Genomic DNA, 25032 nt, shown 5'->3' with positions numbered 1-25032 from the left:
AATTGCTGGGCTTTGAACATTTCCAGCCAAGCCAAGCCCCAGCCTCTTTTTCTAACACAATCTTTTTTTTTTTTTTTAAATTGTGCAGTGCAGGAAAAATTCTTCATCTGTAGCAGCACACGTGCAAACACCCTGACTAAATCCTAATTGCTGACCAGGAGGAGGAAAGGACAGGGGGAATGGAATTTGTGGGGATGGATGGTCAGGTCTGAGGAGCTTTGCTGACTTCTGTGGGAGAGGCCCCAGAATCACGGACAGAAAGGGGGGATTCTCTCAGTCCTTTTAGGACAGAAAGGGGGAATTCTCTCAGTCCTTTTAGGAAGAGAAAGGGGGAATTCTCTCAGTCCTTTTAGGACAGAAAGGGGGAATTCTCTCAGGTTTTTTAGGACAGAAAGGGGGGATTCTCTCAGCTCTTTTAGGAACAGAAAGGGGGGATTCTCTCAGCTTTTTTAGGACAGAAAGGGGGGATTCTCTCAGCTCTTTTAGGACAGAAAGGGGGGATTCTCTCAGTCCTTTTAGGAACAGAAATGGGGATTCTCTCAGCTCTTTAGGAATAAAAAGTGGGGATTCACTCAGCCCTTTAAGAATAGAAAGAGGGGGATTCTCTCACTCTGTTTAGGAATAGAATGGGGGATTCTCTCAGTCCTTTTAGGGACAGAAAGAGGGGTTTCTCTGAGCCCCTTTAGGAACAGAAAGAGGGGTTTCTCATAATCCTTTTAGGAACAGAAAGGGGGGTTTCTCTCAATCCCTTTAGGAACAGAAAGAGGGGTTTCCCTCAGTCCTTTCAAGAGCAGGAAGTGGGGGCTCCCTCAGCTCTTTAAGAACAATCTGGAACTAAAAGAAAGGTCACTTACCAGTAACCGAGGCTCTGTGGGAAGTGTAGCCCAAATGGACTTTTCTAACAATTCTACCTCTCAATCACAGGGCTCAGACCTGGAAGGACTCTGAGGAGAGAGAAGCAGTTGGGAGACAAGGTGTTTGTGGCTACCCATGGACAGGGTCACCGGTTACTGGTAAGGAATTTGGGATTTCTGGAATCCCGTGAGCGCCTGAGGCCGAGCAGCCACCTCTGGGAGAAATTTGGGAAGAGCTGGAGCTCCCAGAGCTTCCACAGAGCTGCTCCTGCACAAACACCTCACCACGGGCACCTCCTGGATCTGGATCCAGCCCTGCTGGCTCTGCTGGGCAGAGTGAGAGAATCCTGCGTTCCCCTTGGAAAGGCTTGGAGCTGGGAAGATAAAGAGAGAGAGGACTCCCAGGTGTGGAGGTGAGAAGTTTGGACACAGCTTAGAGGGTGTGGCATGGGGGAGGAAAGCTGGAGGCGTTGCCTTGGGTTGAGTGGAATTCCAACATGGGAGTTTGAAGGAAATCCTGAAACTCAAAGATCAGCAAGTCCCAACATCCAGGGATGAGGGGAAGACACGGAACAGAGTGAAGGTCTGTAGTGGCGAAGATCAGAGACCCAAAACGTGCCAGAAGGGACTCAGACACTGATTCCCCTGAGCAGAATGATGGGATCTGGGATTCCCATCAGCCCTCGATCCAAAATGCTCCAGACACTCAACCACCGATTCCCCCTGAGCAAAATGCGTCCCTTCTTCCAAGGGCTCCAGGGAAAGAGCTCCTGGGATCTCCCTCCTCTGCCAGGTCCAGGGAACAGCAGAGGGCCAGAGCTGCTGTGGGAACACGGGAATGTTCCAGCAGGAAGCAGAGCCCCAGCTCTCTTTGGTGTGAACGCGTGGGCTCATCCAAAGGAACAACTGGGATTGCTGGAATGGTGATGAACGTGAAGCTGGGACCACAGAAAGTAAAAAAAACCACTAAAATTCCAACATCAAGAAAGTCTCTGGACTTAATCCAAACTCTTTGGTGCAGAATGTCAGAAGTTTTTAGTTTTCATTAATGTGGGAAGTTCCATGGCAAAAGAATTATCTCAGCAGGGCAATGTTCAAATTCAGCTGGAGCTGGGAGCAACAGAGGAGGAAAATTTGGGAAGGTTCACTTCCCAAACCACTCCAGAAGAGTAGAGGAGATGATTCCACCAGGTTTAAAGACAATGCAGTCAGGTTTAAGGGTTGAAGGTCTGGGATCTGGGTCACCAGACACCACTGAGGGGAATGGGAAGGGCACAGCTGCCACATCCCACCCTATGGAACATCACATTCCATGCCATGGAACAAACACTACATTCCACCCCATGGAACACCCCATGGAACCCCACATCCCACCCCATGGAACAAATACCATATCCCATCCTATGGAAAAAACACCACATTCCACCCCTGGAACATCACATCCCACCCCATGGAACTTCAACCACCACATCCCAACCCATGGAACACCACATTCCATGCCATGGAACAAACACCACATCCCACCCCATAGAACAAATACCACATCCCATCCTATGGAAAAAACCCCACATCCCACCCCATGGAACTTCAAACACCCCATTCCATCCCATAGAACACCACATCCCACCCCATGGAACAGCACATCCCACCCCGTGGGACACCACATCCCACCCCATGGAACAGCACATCCCACCCCACATCTGTGGGATCCTGGTCCCGTAATCCCCTTCCTCTCCAGTGGAAACCCCAATGCTCTCCCAGCTGGGCAGGGAGCTGGAATTCTGCTGGAACCCAGCAAGGTGGAGAGCCTGTCCCTGAACCACCTCAGCATTCCCATCAGTCCTACACAGCAGTGATGGAACCAGCAGGAAAATCACTGGGGGAAAAAAATGGGAAAAAACCCCAAATACCTCCCAACAGTTTCCAGCTCAAATTCCCGGCACAATTCCGGGTTGGAAAAGGGGGCAGGGACCCTGCTCAGGGTGGTTTAACGTGCCAGGGAAGGCTCCCTGCATTCCTCACTCCCAAGAAATCCTGGATCAGCACTGTCCTCTGCCCCGTGTCCCCTCCTTTGTTCCCATGGGGCAGAGGAGGGACCAGCCTCGGGGGGATCCACTTGGAAATCCACTGGATTCGGGACAGGATGGAATTTGTATGGAATTGCAATGCAGGATAAAATGGAACAGAATGAAGGCATTCGAGACAATATTCCAGGGGGTCTCCATGCCTTTATCTCATTTACATTTTTGTGTCCAACCTGGATCTCAGCAAGGAAACCGGGCTGGGAAATCCTTCCCTGATTTTTGCTGAGTGTGGATGGCAACTCCTGGAGAGAAAATGGAATTCGCCCTCCCACATCCTGCACTAGCCAGCAAACCTGTGCTGGTACTGCAAATCACCACACTCCTGGCACATCCACATGGATCAATCCCAAGGAAATTCAGATTTTCCATGTGCCCGTGGCAGCACAGGACAGGGATCAAGGACAGATCATTTGTTTCTCTTTTAAGCACAGTCCTGTGCATAAGGACTGTGGGTTCAATGAATGAATCTGGGGTTTGACAAATGAAATCTGGGGTTTGGAAAAAAAAAATCTGATTAAGGAAATTAAAAATGTTCCTTGGATTTCAGTGGATGCAGGATAATTCCTGTTTCCTGGTTCCCTGGGCATCAGCTTTTTAATCATTAGATATTACAAGTCTATGGACAATATCTCATTTTTTTGCACAGAAACAGCAGGAGATAAAAGAAGGAAGTGGGTTTGAAACTATTAAAACACATCAAGATCCAGGTTTTTGCCTTATTCAGTTTTCCTGAAGTTTTCTCTTGCATGTCAAAAGAGCTGAGATCAAACCATAAAGATTAAGAAAAAACAACCAAGATTCTTTCCTTATCGTTTAAATAAATTAAATTATAATGATGCTATTTTAAAACTAGAATTCTAAAGATATTTTTACATTTTAAAATATATTTTAGAGAAATGTATCTTTATAAAGGCCTCAAAGGAAAACTTTAAATTAAAAAAAAATTCTTAAATTGGCTAAAAAAAAAGAATGCTGTGAACTGTACCTGTTATCACTCAGATTTAACACCCTCAGCTTCTGCATCTGGCCAATCTCATCGGGCAGAAATTCCAGTTTGTTGGAGCGCAGGGACATCACAGTCACGTTCTTACAGCTCCCAATCTGCGGGAATGGAAAAGCCACAGTGGTGGAATCCCAAACTTGGGAATGCTTATTTTCACTTGGTGCCTAAATTGGGTTTTCCTGGAAGCCACAAAAGGCAGAAAATCCAGAATTCGACCAGAAAACGACATTTTCCTGCTGGCAGGAACCTCAGCGAACGCCTGGGGCTCCTCCCACTGCTCCTCACAGGGATATTCCCAATTTCCCATGGATTTACGGCTCAGTTTTACCACCCAGCACCTCGGGAATGTTCGCTCTGGCACGCCCAGAGAATTCCAGGAGCACCTGAGATCTGGGGATGGGATCCAGTGTCCCATGGGACACCCCAGGGATGGGATCCTGGATCCCATGGGACACCCCAGGGATGGGATGCTGGATCCCACAGGACATCCCAAGGATGGGATCCTGGATCCCATGGGACACCCCAGGGATGGAATGCTGGATCCCACAGGACATCCCAGGGATGGGATCCTGGATCCCACAGGACACCCCAGGGATGGAATGCTGGATCCCACAGGACATCCCAAGGATGGGATCCTGGATCCCATGGGACACCTCAGGGATGGAATGGGATCCTGGATCCCACAGGACACCCCAGGGATGGGATCCTGGATCCCATGGGACGTCCCAAAGATGGGATCCTGGATCCCACAGGACACCCCAGGGATGGGATGGATCCCACAGGACACCCAGGGATGTGAGGCTGGCTCCCAGGGACACCCCAGGGGTGGGATGCTGGCTCCTGGCTCCCGGGGACACCCAGGGATGTGAGGCTGGCTCCCGGGGACACCCCAGGGGTGGGATGCTGGCTCCTGGCTCCTGGGGACACCCAGGGATGTGAGGCTGGCTCCCAGGAACACTCCAGGGGTGGGATGCTGGCTCCTGGCTCCCGGGGACACCCAGGGATGTGAGGCTGGCTCCCAGGAACACTCCAGGGGTGGGATGCTGGCTCCTGGCTCCCGGGGACACCCCAGCCTGGCATGGGGCACTCACCTCTCTGGGCAGCTCCGGGAGGAAGTTCTCGTCCACGGCCAGGGTGCGCAGGTTGTGCAGGTACCCGATGGTGGAGGGCAGCGACTCCAACTCGTTGCAGCTGCAGTCGAATTCCTCCAGCAGGGACAAGCTGGAATGGGAAACCCCTGGTTAGGGCCTGCAGCACCAAAGGAACAGCCCCAAACCTCGGGAGATCCACCAGCCCCAGGCGCCTCCAGCCCTGCGAGGGAACGTCCGGGGGAGATCTGCCGGGGCTGCCCCTGGACCCCTGGAGGTGTCCCAGGCCAGGCTGGACACTGTGACAGTGGAAGGTGTCCCTGGTGGCACTGGATGGGCTTTGAGGCCCATCCCAACCCAAATCGTTCCACGATTTCCCTGGCAGAAGCCCATAGCAACGGGATTTTTGGAACCCACTTTAAGGCCGCTTGGTTTGCCCCTGCTGCTGTTCAGATTTTCTGGGATACTGAGGATATTGAAGGACGTGGGGAAGAATTCCAAGGACTTCAGACAGAGATCAGAGGAACCTCCCACTATCCCATGGTGCTCCAAGCCTTGGACTCTTCCAGGGATGGGGCAGCCACAGCTTCAGCTGCGCCCTCCCCGTCCTCCTCCTCCTCCTCCTCATCACTGATCTCAGCTCTTCCAGTTCCATTCCCTGCTAAAACCTGGGAACACAAATCTCCTCTGGCACAGGCTGGACCTGTGCCCCAAACACTGCCCCAGGCCCAGCTGGGGGCCCTGAGTTCCCCCTGGCACCTTCCCACCACCCAGATCCCACAGGGAGCGTCTCCAGCAGGGAATTAGCGGGAATCCCTGGCTCTGTGTGGAATGTTGCATTCAGCTGGGCTGCTGCAGGCTCTGACAGCCACCACGGGCTGTCCTTTGAAGAGAAATCCCAAAAATGAGGGTGGAGCTGCCCAGCAGAGCGTGGAGCCAGCACCGAGTGCTCTCAGGGAGGAATCCCAGAGGGAATGTTCCCTCCTCCACATTGCCCATCCCTGGGTGACAGTGACAGCCTCTGGAATTTTGGAGAAAGAGACCCAGCAGGAATCCATCCAAAGGGATGAGTCAGAGAGCCAAGTGCCCTGTGATGTGGGACACTCTGCCTCATTAGAGGAGAGGGAATTTTTCCCTGGAAAAGCACAGCCAGTGGCTCCAGCACAAGGTGGAGATCTCGGGTGATCCTGGCTGCTCTGAAATCCCATTTTGGAGCCGTGGCTGTGCCTTTGGAAATGTAATCAAGGCTCCATGACAAACACTGAAGAGATACTGGGTTAAAAAAGGGGGTTTCCCTTCAGCAATAAACAAAAAAGGTTTAAAAGGTTTTAGAACCAGACTCCCAAAACTGCTGAAGCTGGATTTAAATCCATCTTTCTGCAGCATCCAGATTGTTTCACACCCAAATCTTTGGTTTTCCTCTTGGAAAACTGGATATATTTTACCTTCTTCTCCCTTGCACTGAAAAATCCCCAGGATTAAAAGCGGTGCTCCAAATTTAAATGTCGCAACCTGAGGGTTGGAAATGACTTCACAATTCAGTATATTTGTCTGATTTTCTAGTTGAAAACCCACACTCCTTGAGCAGAAGGGGAAAGGTGTTTTAATTAAAAAGGATGAACGTTGGACTCACTTTCCAATGGCATTGGGCAGGATGGTGAGCTGGTTGTCATCCACTTTCAGAGTTGTCAGTCTCTTCAACAATCCTGCAGGAAGAAATGATGGATAAAGAGCTCCCATGGGGATCTCCTGGAATGCCACGGGTTGTAACCCTGAACAGCTCTGCTCTGGATTTTAGGGAGTATCATCCCAAATGGGTTTATTCCTGCTAAATGCCCTCTGAAAACCAACCTGGGCAGAAAACCACGGAACAAAAATCCTGGGATTGATGGGGAGACGTAGAAGAACAAGATGGAAAATATGAGGAGAAGACACCCAGTAAGAGAGTCAATAATCAGCAGCATGAATTAGCAATCCATGCTGGAATCTGAGTAAATTGATTTAAAATGGAGGAATTTTACAGTTCTGTGTTCAAAGGGAAAGGGAAAAGGGCTCAGGACTGAAAGGAAATATCTCAATGGACAGAGGAATGTCCCTACAGCCACTCACTCCCAGAACTTCCACAGATCCTAAATAATCCAGGAATTCCATGCATGTCAAAAAGTCAAAAGGAAATTAATAATTTGAATTGTTTCCTTTTTATTTCCTTTTTCCACTATGAATGAGCAGCAATCCCATAATTACTGTCAGACTGATTTTTACATTTAAATGAAATTAATTCTGTCCTTCTTGGCTTCTTTTCCTTAAAACAGCAAACCAGATGGAGCAACAGGGAATTGTGCTCCTGACTTTCCAAAATGGGACAGTCCAGACACCATTTTCTACCTCCTTTGGGATTTAATGGCAGGCCTCGCTGCGTGATTAGAAAAACCCATAAATTAAAAAAGAAAAAAGATAAAAAATTTTTAAAAACCTATCAAATAGAGAGGAATCCCAGAGCTTCCCTCACCTATGGAATCGGGCAGCTGCTGCAGCATGTTGGAGGAGAGGAGGAGATCCTCCAGCCCCTCACAGCCTGAGATGTCCAGGTCGACCGTCTCGATCCTGTTTTTGGACACATCCAGGTACACGAGCTGTTTTAACTTCCCTATAGACTTAATAGCACGTGAGACAGAGTTACTTGAGCAGATAGAGCTGTTAATTAGAGCGTTAATTAGAGACAAACACACACATCCAGCTGATCTGGAGTTAGCTCAGCACCCTTTGGGATCGCTGCTCTCCCCGCGGCAGGGCTGGGTGGGCTCAGCCTCAAAGGAACAAAATTAACCCTCCCAGTTAATTAATGTACTCCAAATTCATTAAATCTGCGGGGATTTGCCATTCCTGGGCATGCAGCTGAGATGTTTCTCCATCTGGACACAGATCCAAGGGATATTCCCAATTCCCACCTTCCAGGAGCTTTTCTGTGTTGAACCATCCCAAAACTTTTATACTAATTAATTAATGAATGACTCTCTGCACCCACCCAAGGAAATGCACAGGCAGGCAAACAGGGAAATCGCCAAATCACCCAATAAATCCCTAAAATAAATGTCCATACCCCAGGTAGCACTTGCAAGGAGTTATTGTCCATCCACAACTCCTTCAGATTCTGGATTTGTTCAAGAACCTCAGGCTGAGGAAAAGAATAAATAATTTTGGGTATCTAAGCAAAGAAATGTGTCTCTAGTTAAATAAAAATCAGCATTTTCTTAAAAAAAAAATAAAGCTCTTTTTACTTCCCTTTGTTTTTTTACACCCCATCTCAGCCTTCGAGGTGTTTAAGGACAAGAAGAGAACATTCCCTTTGTGCAATTTAACCACTGCTGCTCTTTACCAAAACTTGTAAAATTTAAGAACCTTTTGCAAAAGGAATGAGCCCAGAGGACACATCCTGGGGAGATTTAATATCTGCAGTTGGCACAGCCAGGAGTCAGGATACACAGGGGATAATGGGCACTGATAAAACCTGGAATGGCAGAATCAAAATTTCATCTCTTTTATTCTTTTCAGGGTATCAGTGAGAGGAGCTAAAAAAAGGCAATTCCCCGAATCACTCCTCACTCCTCACAGCTGTGAAATCCCAGAATTACAAACCCAGGCCACAAATATTCCCAGGTTTCCTCAGCAGTGTTTTCCTTTCCCACTAAACACTTTCCTCAGCAAACCAACACTTGGAATTTGCCTTTGCTCTCCCAGGTTGTAGAGATTTTTTTCCCCAAAGCCTGGCAGAACCTGGTGTTAAACTCTCCACGAAATATTCCAGGAAATATTCCATTCCAAATCAGCCTTTGGAAGCAGTTCAATTGCCCTGGAGTGATTCCAACACAGGCAGAAGCAAATGGACCTGCAGAGCCCAGGGGAGGCCTGGAGTTCCCCGCGTGCTCTGGGTTGGGATGTTGCCATTCCCAGGAGAAATCGGATTCCCCACGCGCCCAGGGAATGGTGGGACAAGCTCCTGGTGCCTCAGCAGGTGAGGACAAAGCTGGGGAACAGGAGAACTCACTCCTTGTTTGCCACATCTCCACATAACCAGTGCCTGTTAAGAACTAGTGCTGAGCATTTTAAAGATGATTTATTCTGCCTCTGTTAATTCCATTGAAATTCTGCTGTCCTTCGATGATTAAAACCACTTCTCATTTCCAGGCTGAATTGATTAATGGTCATTTAATACTATTTGTTCCTGTGCTGATTAATGTTTCTTTATCCCTCTGGAGTGTTCACGGGCTGAGGTCATTATGGATAATCATAATTTCCCCTCTCAACTTTAATTTGCTTTTCAATCCCTCTCATTAACAGACACCTTTCTTCAAAGCCTGTTCCTGGGCTGTACGGAGCACACTTTGATGGGGAATTCCTTGGACTATAATTCCCCAGGATGATGGAATTTCCCATTCTTGTGGAGCACCGTGGAATATTCCACATTATGGCACACCATGATCCAGATGGGATCTCGTGGGCGGGCTGGTATCAAAGTGCCATTAAAAGTTAAAAGTGCCATCAAAACCTTGTTTGTCTCTGTTAGAAATGCTTTGGTGTGGGCCTGTCTGGGGAATATTCCCATTTCCCACATAGGTTGCTACAATTGGAATACAGTGGGAATAGGAATAGTAATAGGACAGAAAAGGAATAGGAATAAAATAGAGAATAGCAACAGGAATAGAACAGGGATAGGAACAGGAATAGGAACAGGAGGGAACCAGCTGGAAGGGTTTTACATTGACCACCCAGTCCAGCTCCCTGACCAAGTCACTCTGACCAAACCTCAAAGGATATTATTAGGGGAATTGTCCAGATGTCCCTTAATCCCCCTTTCCAGGAGTTTATTCCAGGGTCTGACCACCCTCTCCATGCAGAAAAGCTTCCTGGGATCGAGCCTGAATGGAAGACTCACAGGAATTAAGGAGAAAGTTGAATTCTACTTTGTCCTCTCTCCTTTTCCTTCCCTCCCTACTCCCTTCCTGACATTCCTGCACATTCCCACTCTTCCTTGGCCTCTTGGCCCATTTGGCTCCTGGCACTTGATTCCAGCTCCTACATTTTGGCTGAAAAATGAGTAAACTTGGGAATTCTGGCCCTAACAGGAGGATGGGATCTCCCCTCTCCTGATGGATCACTCGTGGGGTCACTGGGCTGCCAGGGAATGGAAATACATGGAATATTGTCCAATTCCTTTCAAACACCACAAACCCAAGCTGCCCCCAGAAGAGAAGCTCTGAACTCGGGCAGGATTTAATTCCTACAATTAAAATTCCAAGCAGCTCTTCTGAAAATTTCGCTCTGTTTATCCACGCTGAAGACTTTAATTAAAAATCGGAGTTAAATCCTCTCTTTCCTCCTGCACGGAATAAATGAGCAGCCTGGAACTTTGCTCCATAAAACAGATGTAGAGACTTTGCTGCAGCTTCGTAGCACCAGGAGACATTTCAGGGATTGTTTGAAGTGGAATTATCTCAGTTTTAACTAAAGCTGCAGGAGCTATTCCCTTGCAGGGCTGCAATCCCTGCTCCTGTTTTTCCATGGCTCCCATCTCTCACTTCCTGTGCTGACAGCAGGAAAAATTCCCAAAAGATTTCAATTTCAGGGAAAATAATTTGGATTTTGGGGATGAGTTGGAGGCAGAAACCGCTTATAAGGATCAGAACCGACCTCTGCTGGAACTGCAGAATGCCAGACTGGTTTGGGCTGGAGGGAAATGTGTCCCTTGCCCAAGGCAGGATCCCACCAAGCCTCTCCAGGAAAAGTTTCATTCCCTGTGGACAGAGCACCCAAACCCCCCAGGTTTCCCCTTAAAAACTGGAGCCTTTCTTACCAGCTCAGAGAACTCATTATTGCCCAGATCGAGCCTCTCCAGCTGAGTCAGTTTGTGCATTGACCTGGAACAGAGGAGCAAAGACTCAAAATGAGATTTTAACTGGCAAAACGTCGGCCAGGTTTTGGGGGGATGAAAATAAAGCTGCAGTGACACTGTGGTGGCAAAAAAGAATCGCACCAGTTGGATGCTGATGCAAATTTCAACAATCCATTCCATCCTTGAGACGTTGACGGAAGTCATTGGACTCAAAAGCCAGCAACAGTTATTTCCATATAAAAATAAAACAAAATCTTGGCATATTTTTGCGTATTTGCTCAGGGAAAATGCCCCATGTTATATCAATGAGTGATTGAAATGAAATACAACAGAAATTGTGGCTTTTTGAGAGAGATTTGTGCACTTGCTGTAGTTTTTTATAAACCACATAAAGAAAGTGTTTGGACTCTTGAGCCAGGTCCCCTGCTATGAGGTTCAGATTTAATCAAGTTCAAAGTTAATAAATTAAATTTTGCCTTTGTTGCCGTGAACAAAACTGGAGCAGGGCTTTATCCCAAGTACAGAATTTCTCCTTAAGCCCAGATAGACCAAAGTGAACCAAACACCACGCTGGGTTTGGGGGGGTGGAGGGGTGCAGTGAAAAAAGAGGATAAAAATAATGAAATCATTTAACATGAACTGCAACAGGCAGTTCAGAGGCCTCCCGAGGTAATCAGATCCTAATCAAAAAAATTAGCATAGCTTTAATTGCTGTGATCTAAAATATCAACCATTCTGTCTCTGCAATTTGTACCAGAGGTAAATGTGATTATTGTGGAAAGGCTGTGCCTGAAAACCAGAGCCCTGGTCCAGCATTTCAGCCTGGCTGTGCTGAGAGCACTGCTGCTCTTTTAGTGCCAGAAAATGTCCTTTTCCCTTTGTTAAAGCAGGGAAATAAACTCAAAAAAACCCAGGAATTAAACTGCACAGGAATAGGAAATAAACCCCAGAGAAACAGGGAATAAGTTCCATGGAAATAGGGAAATAAACTCCTCAGAAATAGGAAATAAACTCCATAAAAACAGGAACAGGGAAATAAATTCCACAGAAACAGGAAAGAAACCCCACAAACCCAGGAAATAACCTCCCCAGGAACCTGAAAATAAACTCCACAGAAATAGGAAGTAAACGCCACAGGAAGAGGAAAATAAACTTCCCAGAAATACGAAAATTAACTGCACAGAAATAGGAAATAAACTACATAGGAACAGGAAAATAAACTCCACAGAAACAGGGAAATAAACGCCACAAAACCAGGGAGACAAACTCCACTGAAATGTATCACCATATATTATTATAATGAATATTTTAATTATTACACACATTATATATTTACTATATTATATATATTTTAATATTTTGGATTTCTCCGTCATGTCTTTTCAATGATTAAATCCTGGAACTCTTCAGAGATTAAATACACTCAAATTGGTAAAACCCTTTGTCTTTCATCCCAAATTCTTTCGAACACAACTTCAACAACTTTGAGTTTTGCACCAAAAATACAGCTTCAAATGCAACTTTTAATTATTTGTGCCATTTCTACAGTCAAACAAACAATTAGAGACTAAAATTGATGCGGGGGCAGATTAATTTCGGGGATCTGGGGCTCCATCAAAAAATGGAGCTCTGCCGACGCTGCCAATGGAAAACGAGATTTTCCCATTCGCTGCTGCTGTTTTTCTCTCTTTCATATCATTCTTTATATTCTTCTTGTGGGAAGCTTCGTTGCAGTTGCTGCGTGGGGTCATTTTACAGAGGTGGATGAGGAAAGGAGAAATCCTGAGCAATGCTCAGTGAAATATTTACTCACTGCCCCAGTGAGGATGAACAGAGATTTCCCAAAAATGGGGAATCCCATCGAAGGATCCGCTCTGGAGCTCTCCTTCCACTCGGGAGGGGCCACGAGCGTGGAATTCCCACGAGGCGCAGAATAAAATTATTTTATTTAAAAAGCATTTTAAAATGTGGAATGTGCTTTTTAAAAGGCTCCAGAGGAAATCAAGAACAGGAGGGTGAGGCTGGGGCATTCTCCAGGGTTATCCACGTTCTCCCCTCCCACCACTCAGGCCAGCAGGTTTTTCTCTGGAATTCAGCATTCCTAAGGAGATGGAAAAGAATCTTTTCTCTTTTCCTTCAGAAAAGAACCTCAGAGTTCTGTGGAAAAGACCTTAAAGCTCATCTGGCCCAAGGAAAGTGTCCCTGTCCTTGGAACTGGATGGGATTTAAGCTCCCTCCCAACTCAAACCAGCCTGGGATTCTGGGATTCTAGGAAGAATAATTAATAAATAAAATAAAATAAAATAAAATAAAATAAAATAAAATATAAAATAAAATAAAATAAAATAAAATAAAATAAAATAAAATAAAATAAAAATATTTAAAATTAAAATAAATTTATAAAATAATACAATAAAACAAATTGGTAAAATAAAATTCAATAAAATAATAAAATAAATTAATAAAAGAATTTAAAAATAAAAATTAATAATACATTTTCCAATAACTTTACCCCCTTTAACAATAGGAAAAGCCCTTTTTCCATAAGCAAAACAATGGGAAAAGCCTTTTTTCCCTAAAGCAGAACAATGGGATGCATTTCCAGCCTCTTCCCTGAACAGCAAACGGATCCAGCTTGGAAAAGCCTCAAGGGGAACCTCGAGGCAGCAGCTGCTGATTAAAATATTGCCAATATTTTAATAGGGCAGTGAACCTGGGGGTTGAGTTCCCCAGGTCAGCCAGGGCTGCTATTTTAGGAAAACAGGGCGCCAGGGAAATTGCAAATATTTGTAACCCCAAAGTTGGCAAACACTTCCCATCCTCACTGGGACCTCGGGAGAAAGTGGAGCAGCAGCTCAAAAAATAACTAAAAACCTTCAGTAGAATTTCTTTTAAAAATGCAAAAAAAACCCCCAAAAAACTCACAGAACCATCACCACTGCATTGCTACCAATCCAAATATTTGGCACTTTTGGAAATTCCAGGTGAATAAATGTAAATACCCCAGCACTTACTTTGGTAGAGTTTTCAAGTGGTTTTCTCTTAACTCCAAAATTCGCAATTTGACAAGTCTGGAAATAGGAGAAAAAAATAATTAATGCATTCAAAGAGTCTATCAGAACCGTTTGAAATTATTCTTTTAATTTTAAGAAATGTGTTTTATGCAAAATAATCCAACATCCAGTTCTTGTGGGACAAAAATCAGAGCCAAATAATTTCTGTAATGTAATGTAATGTCTGCCCTGATCTGAATTCTCCTGAAAACCTCTGGCATTTATCAGGTTTTTAAGCAATTTTTAATTTATTTTAATCATTACTCCAGCAAGGCAAACACAAGAAAAGCTGAGAAGTTTGGAAGGAACAAAAAAAGGCAACAAGAATGCAAGAGCAAGGTTTGTAAGTGTAAGGTCAAATAGATCAGGCAGGAGGGAAACAGCAACAATAATAAAGGAATTAAAGTCACTTAATCCATATAAAATCAGCACTTGTGGAATAAAATTTTTTCTGCCAAAAGATTTGGGCTCCTAAACCTGTCCTTAATCCCAAAATTATCAGCCCAAGCCCCAGCAGGGCTCTGCCAGAGCAGGATGGGTACAGACACTGAGCGTTCCATCCATCCCTTCCCCTGGATATTTGGATCTAGATCTGACACCAGGGGATGTGATTATAATAATTATTATGAAAGTAATAAGAATTAAAAGAATATATAGTTAATAAAAAATAATAACAATACTAATAATACTACTAATAATAGTAATAATCCTCAGCATTTTTATCTTCCCAGGCTTGAGCAGTCCAGCATCAATCCCAGCAGGATTTTGTCACATTTTGTCACATTTTGTCATTTGGAGAGCTGAGCTGATGTTCCCATACATAATAAATAAATTAAAAAAATTAATAATCAATAAAATAATTAATAATAAATAAAATAAACAATAAAACTTTCACCCAAGTGGCTGCAGGGACCAGCCTAAAGCTGGGCTTGGGTGAGTTCTGTGACAACACCACAGCTTTGCTCTGCTGATCTTCTGTCTCCTGAGCTCCTCGCCCAGGGGGACAATCCCAGGGCAGAAATTCCAGCAGTTCCCAGCGGGATAAACTCCCCATTTCTGCCGGGGCTCTGCAGGGTGGGGATCCCCAGCTCCTGTGGGAATTGGGTTAACTCTGTGTCCACTGGGAAAAGAAAAGCTTGTGGGGGCAGGAGAAGCGTTCAGAAGGGTTAGCTTTGATTCCTGCTACTTTTCTTCCCTTTAGTTACTAAATTTTAGTTACTTCCTTTTAGTTAATGAAATTTTCTTTATATCCTTTAAGGGTTTTGAGCCTTTCTCCTACTCCTGTCTCCCAGGAAGTGAGTGCACTGGTCAGTGGCCAGCACTGAAACCACCACAGCGGTCGGTGTAGGGGCTGGGAGACCTAAAAACCCAGTGCAATCTCTAATTGGTGAAATCTCTAATTGGTGAAATCTCTAATTGGTGAAATCTCTAATTGGCCAGCCAAACCCACCACGCTCTGGTCCCCACCACCTCTGCTCTGTCCTTACCTGACATGTTTGGCTCTGCTCTCGCTGGGTTTATTTTTGCCCTGCTGTCTCTGGACTCTCCCTCGTTCTGCTTCCACATTTCACCTTTCCATGTTCCACCTCCCTTCTGAGCCACAGCTCCTCACCCTCTGTGGAATTCTTGGGGTTCAGAGGTCTCAGGATGACCCCGAGAGATCAAAAAGAGTCTTTGCTTCCCTGGCCTGGCAGCCCGAGAAGGAGCCTGGAATGTCTCCAATTGCATTCTCCAGGCTTTTTATTTCTTCTTATCTAAACATTCTTTCTCTGACCTGCTGAGCTCTGCCTAGCAAGGAGCCCGTGGTGTTCTGTCTGCCCTCAGGGGGTGTTTGCATTTTATACCAAAAACTACCTGTGCCATGTTTACAATAACGTGCCAATGTCTGTCATTTACGGTGGACAGTGTGTCCCCATCCCAAACCAATAGAAAATGTCACCATCACACCAAGACATGGAGGGCAAGAAGAAGGAGAAGAAGGCCCGGACACGCCCAAATCCCTCCATCTTGTACCCCATTGAATTATATTCTAAAAATCCCAAAATTCTACTTTTTCACCATTGTTAATTCCACTACCACACCACTCAAACCCTTGTGGTTTGTAATTCCTCTCACAGAGTTGGCAGCTTTTTTCACATGCTAAAATCTCAGCCACAGGTGTTTTTACTTTGTGCCAGGGTCCCTGAGCCCCTGCAGGGTCTGGAGCAGCCAGGGCAGCCAGAGGGATGTGCTGGGCTCCAACCCTCCTGTCCCTTTGTCACCAGGAGGGACCTGAGGTGACACAGCTGAGTCCCTGCAGAGGGATGAGCCTCTGCAAGCCCTGCTGGCCCTCACCACCCCGTTCCTGCTGACACAACACTCACCCAGGAGAACAGGGCAGAAAAGCCAAAATCTCTGGGGTTTGTGCTCACTTCCCAAGGGGAGCCAGCTTTGGGCCGGTCCCCTGGAGCCTGAGCTGGGTTCAAGCACAGGAATGTGCTGTGGTGACTCATCCTTACCTTCCAAAGTTAGCTGGAAGAAACTCCAAAAAGGCATCGTTTAGATAGAGCTGGGTCAAATTTAGAAGTTGTGTGAAGCCATCTGGCAGCCTAAAAAAACAGAGCAAACCTTAATGCTCACCCCGAGTTGCCATGGAGATAATAACAATGTATATTTAGAAGCAGAAAGGTGACTTTCTCTCTCACCTACTTCTACCCAAATTCTCCTGAAGAACTCACTTTTAACAGTTTTGCCCATTCCCACCTTCCCTGCATTGCTACAAAAGGGAAATGCAAAGGCCTGGCACATTCAGGGGACAGCAGCCTTTTCTCCCATCCTGTTTGAGGGATTTAAACCAAAGTTGTTTTGTCTCATCTCATCTTGCTTCTCTTCTCTTCTCTTCTCTTCTCTTCTCTTCTCTTCTCTTCTCTTCTCTTCTCTTCTCTTCTCTTCTCTTCTCTTCTCTTCTCTTCTCTTCTCTTTCTCCTTCATCCCTCTCACTCTTCCCTTTCTCTCTATTTTTCTTAAACTGAAACATCAACATTTCACCCTTTCTCCCCTTCACTCCACTTTGTAAATCCTGGATTTACAACTCTTTTTTTGCTGCTATTTTAGCAAGATTTTGGAAGGAATAAGGAATAAGGGCTGGCCAAGTGTCCAGGTGAAGCCTCACCCTGTGATCAGAGACTGCCCAGCCTGACTGGCACTAACAGATCTCAGACAAACCCACTCTGAGTTTAAATTAGAAACTATTTAAATTGTTTGAATTTAAACAATTAGAAAGACATTCAGATTAACCCTGCAAAAGGACTGGGTAAAAAGCTCTGAGCTCATTTTGTGCCCTTGGAATGAGCAAAATGAGCTCCTGGTACTCACTTGGACACGGGGTTGACGCTGGCTTCGATTATTGTTAAACACTTACAGCACTTAATGTTTTCTGGGAAATCTTGGATGCCTAAAAAAACATAGAAAAAGTATTAGATACACAGAAATATTTATTAGACACAGACAAATATTATCTACACAAAAACTGTTCAGCCTGGTTTGTCAATAAATGCTTAAGTGGGATTTCCAGCTCAGACTTCAGCTTGAGCAGGAAGGAAACAGAGTTTGGAATTGCCATCCAAAAGGTGATGCTCAACCCCTAAATAAATACATAAAAATACAAAATTATAACTCTTCTGCTACTGCTTGATTTATATAATGCTCCAGAATTAACAGTGACATAATTTGTGCTGAGATTTGTGACTTCATCCCTTGCCAAGCTACTTTTCTCTCAGAGAATCCTCAGTCTCCAGACCGCCTCAACAGGAAATTTCCCAACACTTCCAGGAATTCCTAAGCCTCATTTTTTAAAAACTAAGACCCTAGAATTCAGACAGCAAAGGCTGTCTGAAATGAAAATGCAGAATTGGGAATGCACAGCAGCAAACCAGTCCAGATAAATCCTGGGAATTGTTCAAATCCCCCACATCAGAGCCCAGCGAGCTCTGAACCCCTTTGGAAGTGGAATGCTCCTACGTGCAGGGAAAACTGGCCTCACATTCCTGTTCCCAGCTGGGCAGAAGCTCCCAGAGCACAGGATGCTGAAGAAAACTCGAATTTTTACAGGAAAAACCAGAGCTGGATTTGCACAGACCCTCCCCGAGAGCGCCGGCCGGGAAACCCGAGACGGAGCGCGGATTTCCACGCCGCGAGGAGGAAAAGCTTCATCTTGGCTCCCAGTTTTTTGGGAGCTTCATCTCAGCTCCAAGTTTTTTTTTGTTGTTGTTTTTTTGGGGGGAGGCCTCACCATTCTTGCTGATGTCGAGCTCGCGGAGGTTGACCAGGCTGGCGATGGACGTCGGGAGGCTGGACAGGTCGTTGTCGGGGATGCTCAGCTTCCGCAGGGCTTGGCAGTTGAACAGTTGCTGTTCCGGGGGTTCCATGGAGGGCAAAAACAAACCCCAAAAAATCCATTTGGGATCATTACTGACACACAAACAGCGCAAATCCCCCGCTGGCCACAGCAGAGTTTTTGTGGGGTTTTTGGGATGGCGTTCCCACCGTTGACAGGGATGAGATGAATGGATCATGGGGAGCAGGGATGTTCAAAGACACTCAAAAGCTGTAAAGTCACCCCAATTAATACCTTATAATTCTGATATCACTGCATATAATTCGTATTTATTGCTGTGTTTCACATTTGTCATAGAAATCCCCAAATTTTTGTGCCTCACAGCGAATTAAAATACTTGATTTCATAATTAAATTTCACGGCAGATTTTGAATGACTGTGACTGCATTCGGGTTAAGTAATTATCCTCAAGATCCAAAAAATGCTTTGGCGTTATCCAAAGGATACTTCCTTGAAATCCCTGCCCAAAATTCAGGACTCAATTCTAATTTTTCCATCAAATTCCAATTTTATAGAAGTGGATTCCCAGTTTTCACCAGGAATTCCTCTGGGAGCTGAGGAGGGCTGGGAACTCGGAGTTCTGACCCCACCTGGACACACCCAAGGCTTTGGAAGTGCTGGAAGGAGAAGCCAAATTAAAAATCTTCCCTCTGGAATGGTTTCATGAAGTGCTGTTGCACCAGAAGGAGTATGAGACATGGAATGAGGGAATGAGGTCCCAAAATTGCTTTTTTTTCTTCACCCACTGTGTTTTTCCCAGTTTCCAGAGCTCCCTGGCCATCAGGATTTTGTTGGAGTCATCATCCCCTCTGCCCATGAACAACTCTAATTCCTCTCAGACCAAATCCAAGTGATGCTGCTGAGATCCGAGTTATGAAATCAGGGATTTATTCTGCACCTCTGGGGAGAATTCCAGCCCACTCATGTTTTTCTGGATGCTGATTCCAATGACTCCACTCTCATCCAGATCAATTTTCCCTTTATTAGTCATCAATTCACTTGACTCATACAAATAAAGGATTTTTTTTTGCAGCAGGAGAATGAAGTCAAAGGCAAAGAGAATAAAAAGACTTTGCTGGATTTAGCCAAAAAAGAGAGTTAAAAGTATAAAAACATCTTGTAAATCCTTAATAAACCAGAGAAATACAAGAAATGAAGAACTAAAAATCAGCAGGAAAAGAATCATCATTACGATACCTGAAATGGAAAGTAAAAATAAAATCAGAAAGAATGAGTTTAAGGCATCAATATAAGATAATTTACCGGACTCTAAAGCATCACATGAAATTAAAATAGAGCTGGACTTAGTTGTTTCCTCATTAAATAATAAAACATGATCAAAAGTTTTGATTCAAAAGAATTTTGTAATATCAGGGGCACAGAATATTTGGCAAAAAAATGGAAAATTACCAAAAATTTCCTCTGGAACAAATTCTTTGAAAACACATTTACAGAGGGAGGAGAGAATGGTAGAATTTAATGTATAACACAAAAGTTCTTGTTAAGTAATGCAGTGCCAGTTTCATGGGGGAATAAAGGCATTTTCTCTCCTGGAATATTAATTCAGTGATGAAAAAAAAGCCTTGAGCTCTGCAGCAAAAACACCTCGAGCAGAAAACTTGATAAAGGAATTATTTCAGCTGTTGAATTCCTGGTAACAATTAATAAAGGCTTAAGACAAAAACCGATGAGTGCTATTAACACTGCCATTAATCTTCTCTTCCACATGGCCAAGATTATGTTAAATTTGATTTACTCTAAATTAAAATTATCACCTTCATCCCAGTTCCAGCATTTTGGAACTCTTCCCTTTGGTCATCATTTTTCCCATACAGGATTCTGGCATCCTGCTTGGATATATTTGTTTTCTGAAACACTTTGATCATTCCAAGAGGCCCAAGCCAAATATCCCAAAAATCCCTCCCTAAATGAGACACTTCAAATATTCCTCAGTGGCAGAAGGAAAAGAAGGGAATTTATTGTTATTATTATTATTACTATTAGAGGGAGAAGAAAAAAGGAAGAAGGAGAAAAAAGGAAGAAGGAGAAAAAAGGAAGAAGGAGAAAAAAGGAAGAAGGAGAAGATGGGACCTCAGGGCTTCCTGAGCAGGATTTCCCCAGGATCCGTTTGGGATTTCTGGGGATAGAACCCAGCTGGTTCCGTGCTGTGTCTCCAGGAGAGCTCAGGCAATTCCCCACAGCATTTTTCCATGAAAATAAAAGGATTTTGGTGGCCCTGCCCCACCATCTGTGCAGAATTCCTCCATGGAGTGAGACCTCTCAGGCAATGAACCATCACATCCCAGAGAAGCAACCCCATGGCTTGGAAAAAGCCCATTTTGTACTTTTGTAAATGGAACTTTGTCAGAGTCTCTGTGCAGCAAAAATGGGAAATTTGCTGAGAGATGATGGAGAATGAAGCAGTGTTTAATTAAATATTTGTAAGCATCTTTCATTACTGTGGAGAAAAATGCCATTATGGCCTGGATCCCATCCCTCCGTGCTTCATTACGGAGCCAGCACCTGCCATTGATTGATTTCTCCACCTTTCCCTCCTTTGTTTCCAGAACATTTTGGTTGCAGTAACTTCTCATTCCTGATAGCAAACATTGATCAGCGGGAGAATGGATTGGAAGGTTCCAGAAGGGGAGTTTTACACGGGAAGGATGGCTTGGATGGTCTCAGGGCAGTGAGGAAACTCCTGCTTGGACAGTTGGCATTTCCCAGGAATGTCCCACAGGGATAAAGGGCTGGTCCTGACAGGGAGGAGAACACTGGAATTCCCAGGAACGTCCCACAGGGATAAAGGGCTGATCCTGACAGGGAGGAGAACACTGGAATTCCCAGGAATGTCCCACAGGGATAAAGGGCTGGTCCTGACAGGGAGGAGAACACTGGGATTCCCAGGAATGTCCCACAGGGATAAAGGGCTGGTCCTAACAGGGAGGACAGGAATTCCCAGGAACATCCCACAGGGATAAAGGGCTGGTCCTGAAGGAAAAGCAGGGATGGAGAGAATCCAAAGGCAGTGGTGGCTCCTGATCCAGGTACTGGATACCAAAGGAATTTCCGGGGCCGGAACAGTTTCTTTGGGAGAATTGTTTTTCCCAGTTTCAGGCTCCAAGCTGCCCCATTCCTGTGCTGTGAAGAAGGAGCAGGAGTCCCTTCTCCTCCCAGTTCAGCCCCGATTCCAAGGAATATTCCTGGAGCCCCCATCTCCGCCTGCCCCCGGGAGCTCCAGCCGCCCCAGAGCCGGGCACACGTCCCAGGCTTTGCCCTGGTGCCCCAGCAGGACGTGGGTTACCTTGGGAAGCTCCTCAATCTGGTTGGCATCGAGGTAAAGCTCCTCCAGGGTCCTCTCGAAGTTGAAGACCTCCTTTGGCACCTGCTGCAGGCCACAGTGGGAATAATCCAGCACGGAGACGATCTCCTCCTCGCCACGGAAACAGCGGCACGGCACCAGGCGGCCGATCAGCTTCCTTTTGCTTGTCATCTCCAAGCAGCATACTGGGGGGAAAAGGGGGGGAAAACGGGATTTCAGCAGCCTTTTGGGGGAATGCTCTTGGGAATGTTCTCCGGAGTGCAGCTCGTTCAAAGCAGCTTTCCCCAGGGACAGCGGGAGCGAGCGTGTCCGGTGCCGGGGCACCTTGCTGGAATGGGAAGGTGGGATTTGGAGTGCAGCAAACCTGGACCCTGCAGCTGTTCCCTGCTCTGGGGTGGAAGGGAACACGCCAAGCCCGGCCGCAAGCCCGCCTTTCATGGCAAAGTGGGAAGGCATGGAATCCAAACCCACCCATCCAAACCCACCCACCCAAACCCACCCATCCAAGCCCACCCATCCAAGCCCACCCATCCAAACCCACCCATCCAAGCCCACCCACCCAAACCCACCCATCCAAACCCACCCATCCAAACCCACCCACCCAAGCCCACCCATCCAAGCCCACCCATCCAAACCCACCCATGGGAGCACAGAGCCAGCGCCGCTCCCTGCCCGGAGCTGGCCGGGACGCAGCTGGAGGGACCTGGGTGGGATTCCCGTGGGGAATGGGCATTTTCCCTGGATCCCCCACACCTGCAGAGCTCCCTCAGCTGCTCCCACGGGCTCCTGCAGCAGCCGAGGGAAACAGGGACGGAACCCTCAGCTACAGAGCGACCCCAAACCCTTCCTGCTCCTCCTGTGCCACCAGGCTCTGCTGGAAGCTCCAAGAGGGGATTTAGCAAAATCTACTCCTTTTCCTGCACTAAAATATGCATCCAGGAAGTTTTCCCAAACTTCTCCCACCCTCAGTCCCAGGGGTGCAGACCCTCCTCACCCCCAGCGTGCCTGGGCACCTCTAACTCAGCGAGTAACTTTACACAGTGCCCTACTCCTTGTGCAACAAACCACTTCAGGATGGAGGGAACGCTCCAAAAGCGGATTTGGAACACGTCAAGCAGTCCCTAAATCCATCCTGGACACCTTTAGGAGTTACTTAAACATTCTGGATAAACCAGGCTGTCCTGAAACATATTTACCACGAAGGCAAGGAGGGCTCAACCTTCAGCTCTCATTTTCCAAAACAAGGCTTTGAGTTATATTTAGGAAAAAAAACACGCTAAATTAGTCCAAATAAAGCAAAATAAGTTTTTTATAGCAAGCACCAGTATGGAATCGAAGGACCAGGGCCACGATTGAAAGGGGTGGAATTTCACACCCTGTGGGCTCATGGTAATTAAACCTTTTATTAATTTCAGCATTACTAATTCCTACTCTGGATTAATTCCAGCTTTGGTAATTACACTTTCTTTCCCTACATTTTGCTCTGTCCTGATGTTCAGAGATCCTTTCCTTGGTGCTGGTGCTTGCTGCTGGAAAAGGCTCAGCCCAGGAGCCACCCCTGACTGAGCTGAGTCAGGGACACACAGCTCGGTCCATTCCTTCATCCCTGCCCCGGATTCCTCATCCCTCTTCCATCCCCCTGGAAGCACCAGAGCTTGGTGCTTTTCCCCAGTTGAGAACCAAAGTTCCCCACAGCCGAGTCCTGAGGTCATTGCCCCACGTCACACATTACACAGGCAGATCAGAGCCTCCAACAGAGCACAAAAATCAGATTATTTCTTGAATAAATGAGGAAAGCAGCATAAAATAACCTGCTCCTTTTCAGCTCCAGCAAGCAGCTCATTATCAGTGCCTGCAGTTTATTGTCTTATAAAGAAACTCCTTCATCTGAGGAAAACAGGAGCTTTATGGAAATCAATTACAATAAATTACAATCCCTTCTCAATTCACAGACTTTTTGTGCAGGAAAACACTAATCCCTGTTTATCAGGAGCCACAGGAGAAGACATTTCCCTCACCTGCTGGAAAGACTGAGAAAACTGCTGCGGGTTCACCCAGCTGATTTAAGGAAGGGATGAAACAGCTCGCCAAATCCCAACATTCCAAATGAAATTTAAGAATCCCTTCCAATCCCATCCATTCTGGAATTCTGGGATCTCCTGAAGAGTCCAGCTGGGGGTGCAGAGCAGAGGTGGTGAAAATGCTGCTACAAAAAGCTCCAGAAGTGCCCTCTGTGTGATTGGCAGGATGAATCAATCTTTAATTTGCTGTTTTGCAGGATACATTAATGATGGATTTTATTTTTCTCCCAAACAAGTTTTCCACGGAGCACTTCGCAGGAGTGCTGGTATCTCAGGGAGTTGCTGCAGTGCCACAGCCAGAGCCAAAATTCAATAAGTAACCAGAATAACCAGAGCCAAAATTCAATGGGGACCAAAGGCAGCAGGGTCTGGGCTCTCAGGGGCCATCTGAGCTCTCTGGCCAGGCAGCAAACATCAAACCCCTCCTGCCCTTCCACTTTCACTCAGAAAACTCCAAGAAATCCCAGTGCAGGGATCTGGCAGAGCTAGAAAGTTACCGAGAAATGCTGAAAACTGAGAACTTGGAAGTGTGGATGGGAGCGTGGCAGGGCTGGAATGAGCAGTAAAACATTTGCCAGAGGGTTCAGAAAATAGGGATTATTTCCAGAGGAGCAGGGAGTTCTCCTCAGTTCCTCCTTTGTCACACATCTCACACAAGGGATGGATTCTCTGCTCCCGTTTCCTTTCTCTTTTAGCAGCACAACCAACGCCATTAATACAGAATTCCTTCCCAGTGTCCCATCTAAATCTCCAACAAAGAATCCAATCTAAGCCTCCCCTTCTTTAAAGCACATCCCTCTTTTCTCCTGATCCCATGAAAGACTTGTTTGGAAAGCAGGAGCCCTTTCTGGAGCATTTGCCAGGATTCCTGGGGGGGTTCCAGGGCAGCTGCTCCCTCCTCTGCCCTAAGGAAGGCTCTGGGAGATTCCCAGTTTGTTCCACACCCCAGAATTTACATTTTCTCTGCAAAAAGAGATTTGATAACAGCGACTCCACATAAGAAATGGAACAAAGCTGAGCTTAAAGTTGGAATTAAAACAGAAGACGACCCTCAAATTTCCTTTAGGCCAAAGTCTCTTCCCCACAGATATTCTCCTGCCACTGGCCAGACTTGTGTTTCCTTTCTTGCACTTGTGTTTCCTTTCTTCCCTTTAATTAATTCTGCGGGCTGCCAGGCTGATTTGCACAGTGTCCAGTTGCAGTCTGGGTCACTGCAATAATTAGGGAACTTCAAAGCTCTCGGAGCCATCTTCATTTCCAGCACCACATTTCAATTAGAAAC

At 46.0% G+C, this 25032-nt stretch overlaps 1 protein-coding gene across 7 annotated transcripts in view; it reads right to left on the bottom strand.

Moving 5' to 3' along the window:
• LRRC7 (leucine rich repeat containing 7) overlaps positions 1-25032 on the bottom strand; it is a 95110-nt gene that overhangs the window by 30052 nt on the left and 40026 nt on the right. For all 7 annotated transcript variants that reach the window (XR_014956984.1, XR_014956985.1, XM_077785298.2 and 4 more), the window contains exons 2-12: positions 21652-21854; positions 18243-18360; positions 17327-17405; positions 16471-16560; positions 13934-13990; positions 10881-10944; positions 8130-8204; positions 7539-7683; positions 6663-6735; positions 5033-5162; positions 3924-4039 (exon numbers count right to left, since the gene is read on the bottom strand). Coding sequence is in view for 5 of the 7 variants with exons in the window: in XM_077785298.2 (XP_077641424.1) it covers positions 3924-4039; positions 5033-5162; positions 6663-6735; positions 7539-7683; positions 8130-8204; positions 10881-10944; positions 13934-13990; positions 16471-16560; positions 17327-17405; positions 18243-18360; positions 21652-21854 (1150 nt within the window). In the remaining 2 variants the exon portion in view is untranslated. The remainder of the gene's footprint in view (positions 1-3923; positions 4040-5032; positions 5163-6662; positions 6736-7538; positions 7684-8129; positions 8205-10880; positions 10945-13933; positions 13991-16470; positions 16561-17326; positions 17406-18242; positions 18361-21651; positions 21855-25032) is intronic.

This window comes from Lonchura striata, chromosome 8 (genome assembly GCF_050655825.1).
Source record: "Lonchura striata isolate lonStrDom1 chromosome 8, ASM5065582v1, whole genome shotgun sequence".
Taxonomy (NCBI): Eukaryota; Metazoa; Chordata; class Aves; order Passeriformes; family Estrildidae; genus Lonchura; species Lonchura striata.
This window is presented reverse-complemented; position numbering and strand designations above follow the sequence as displayed.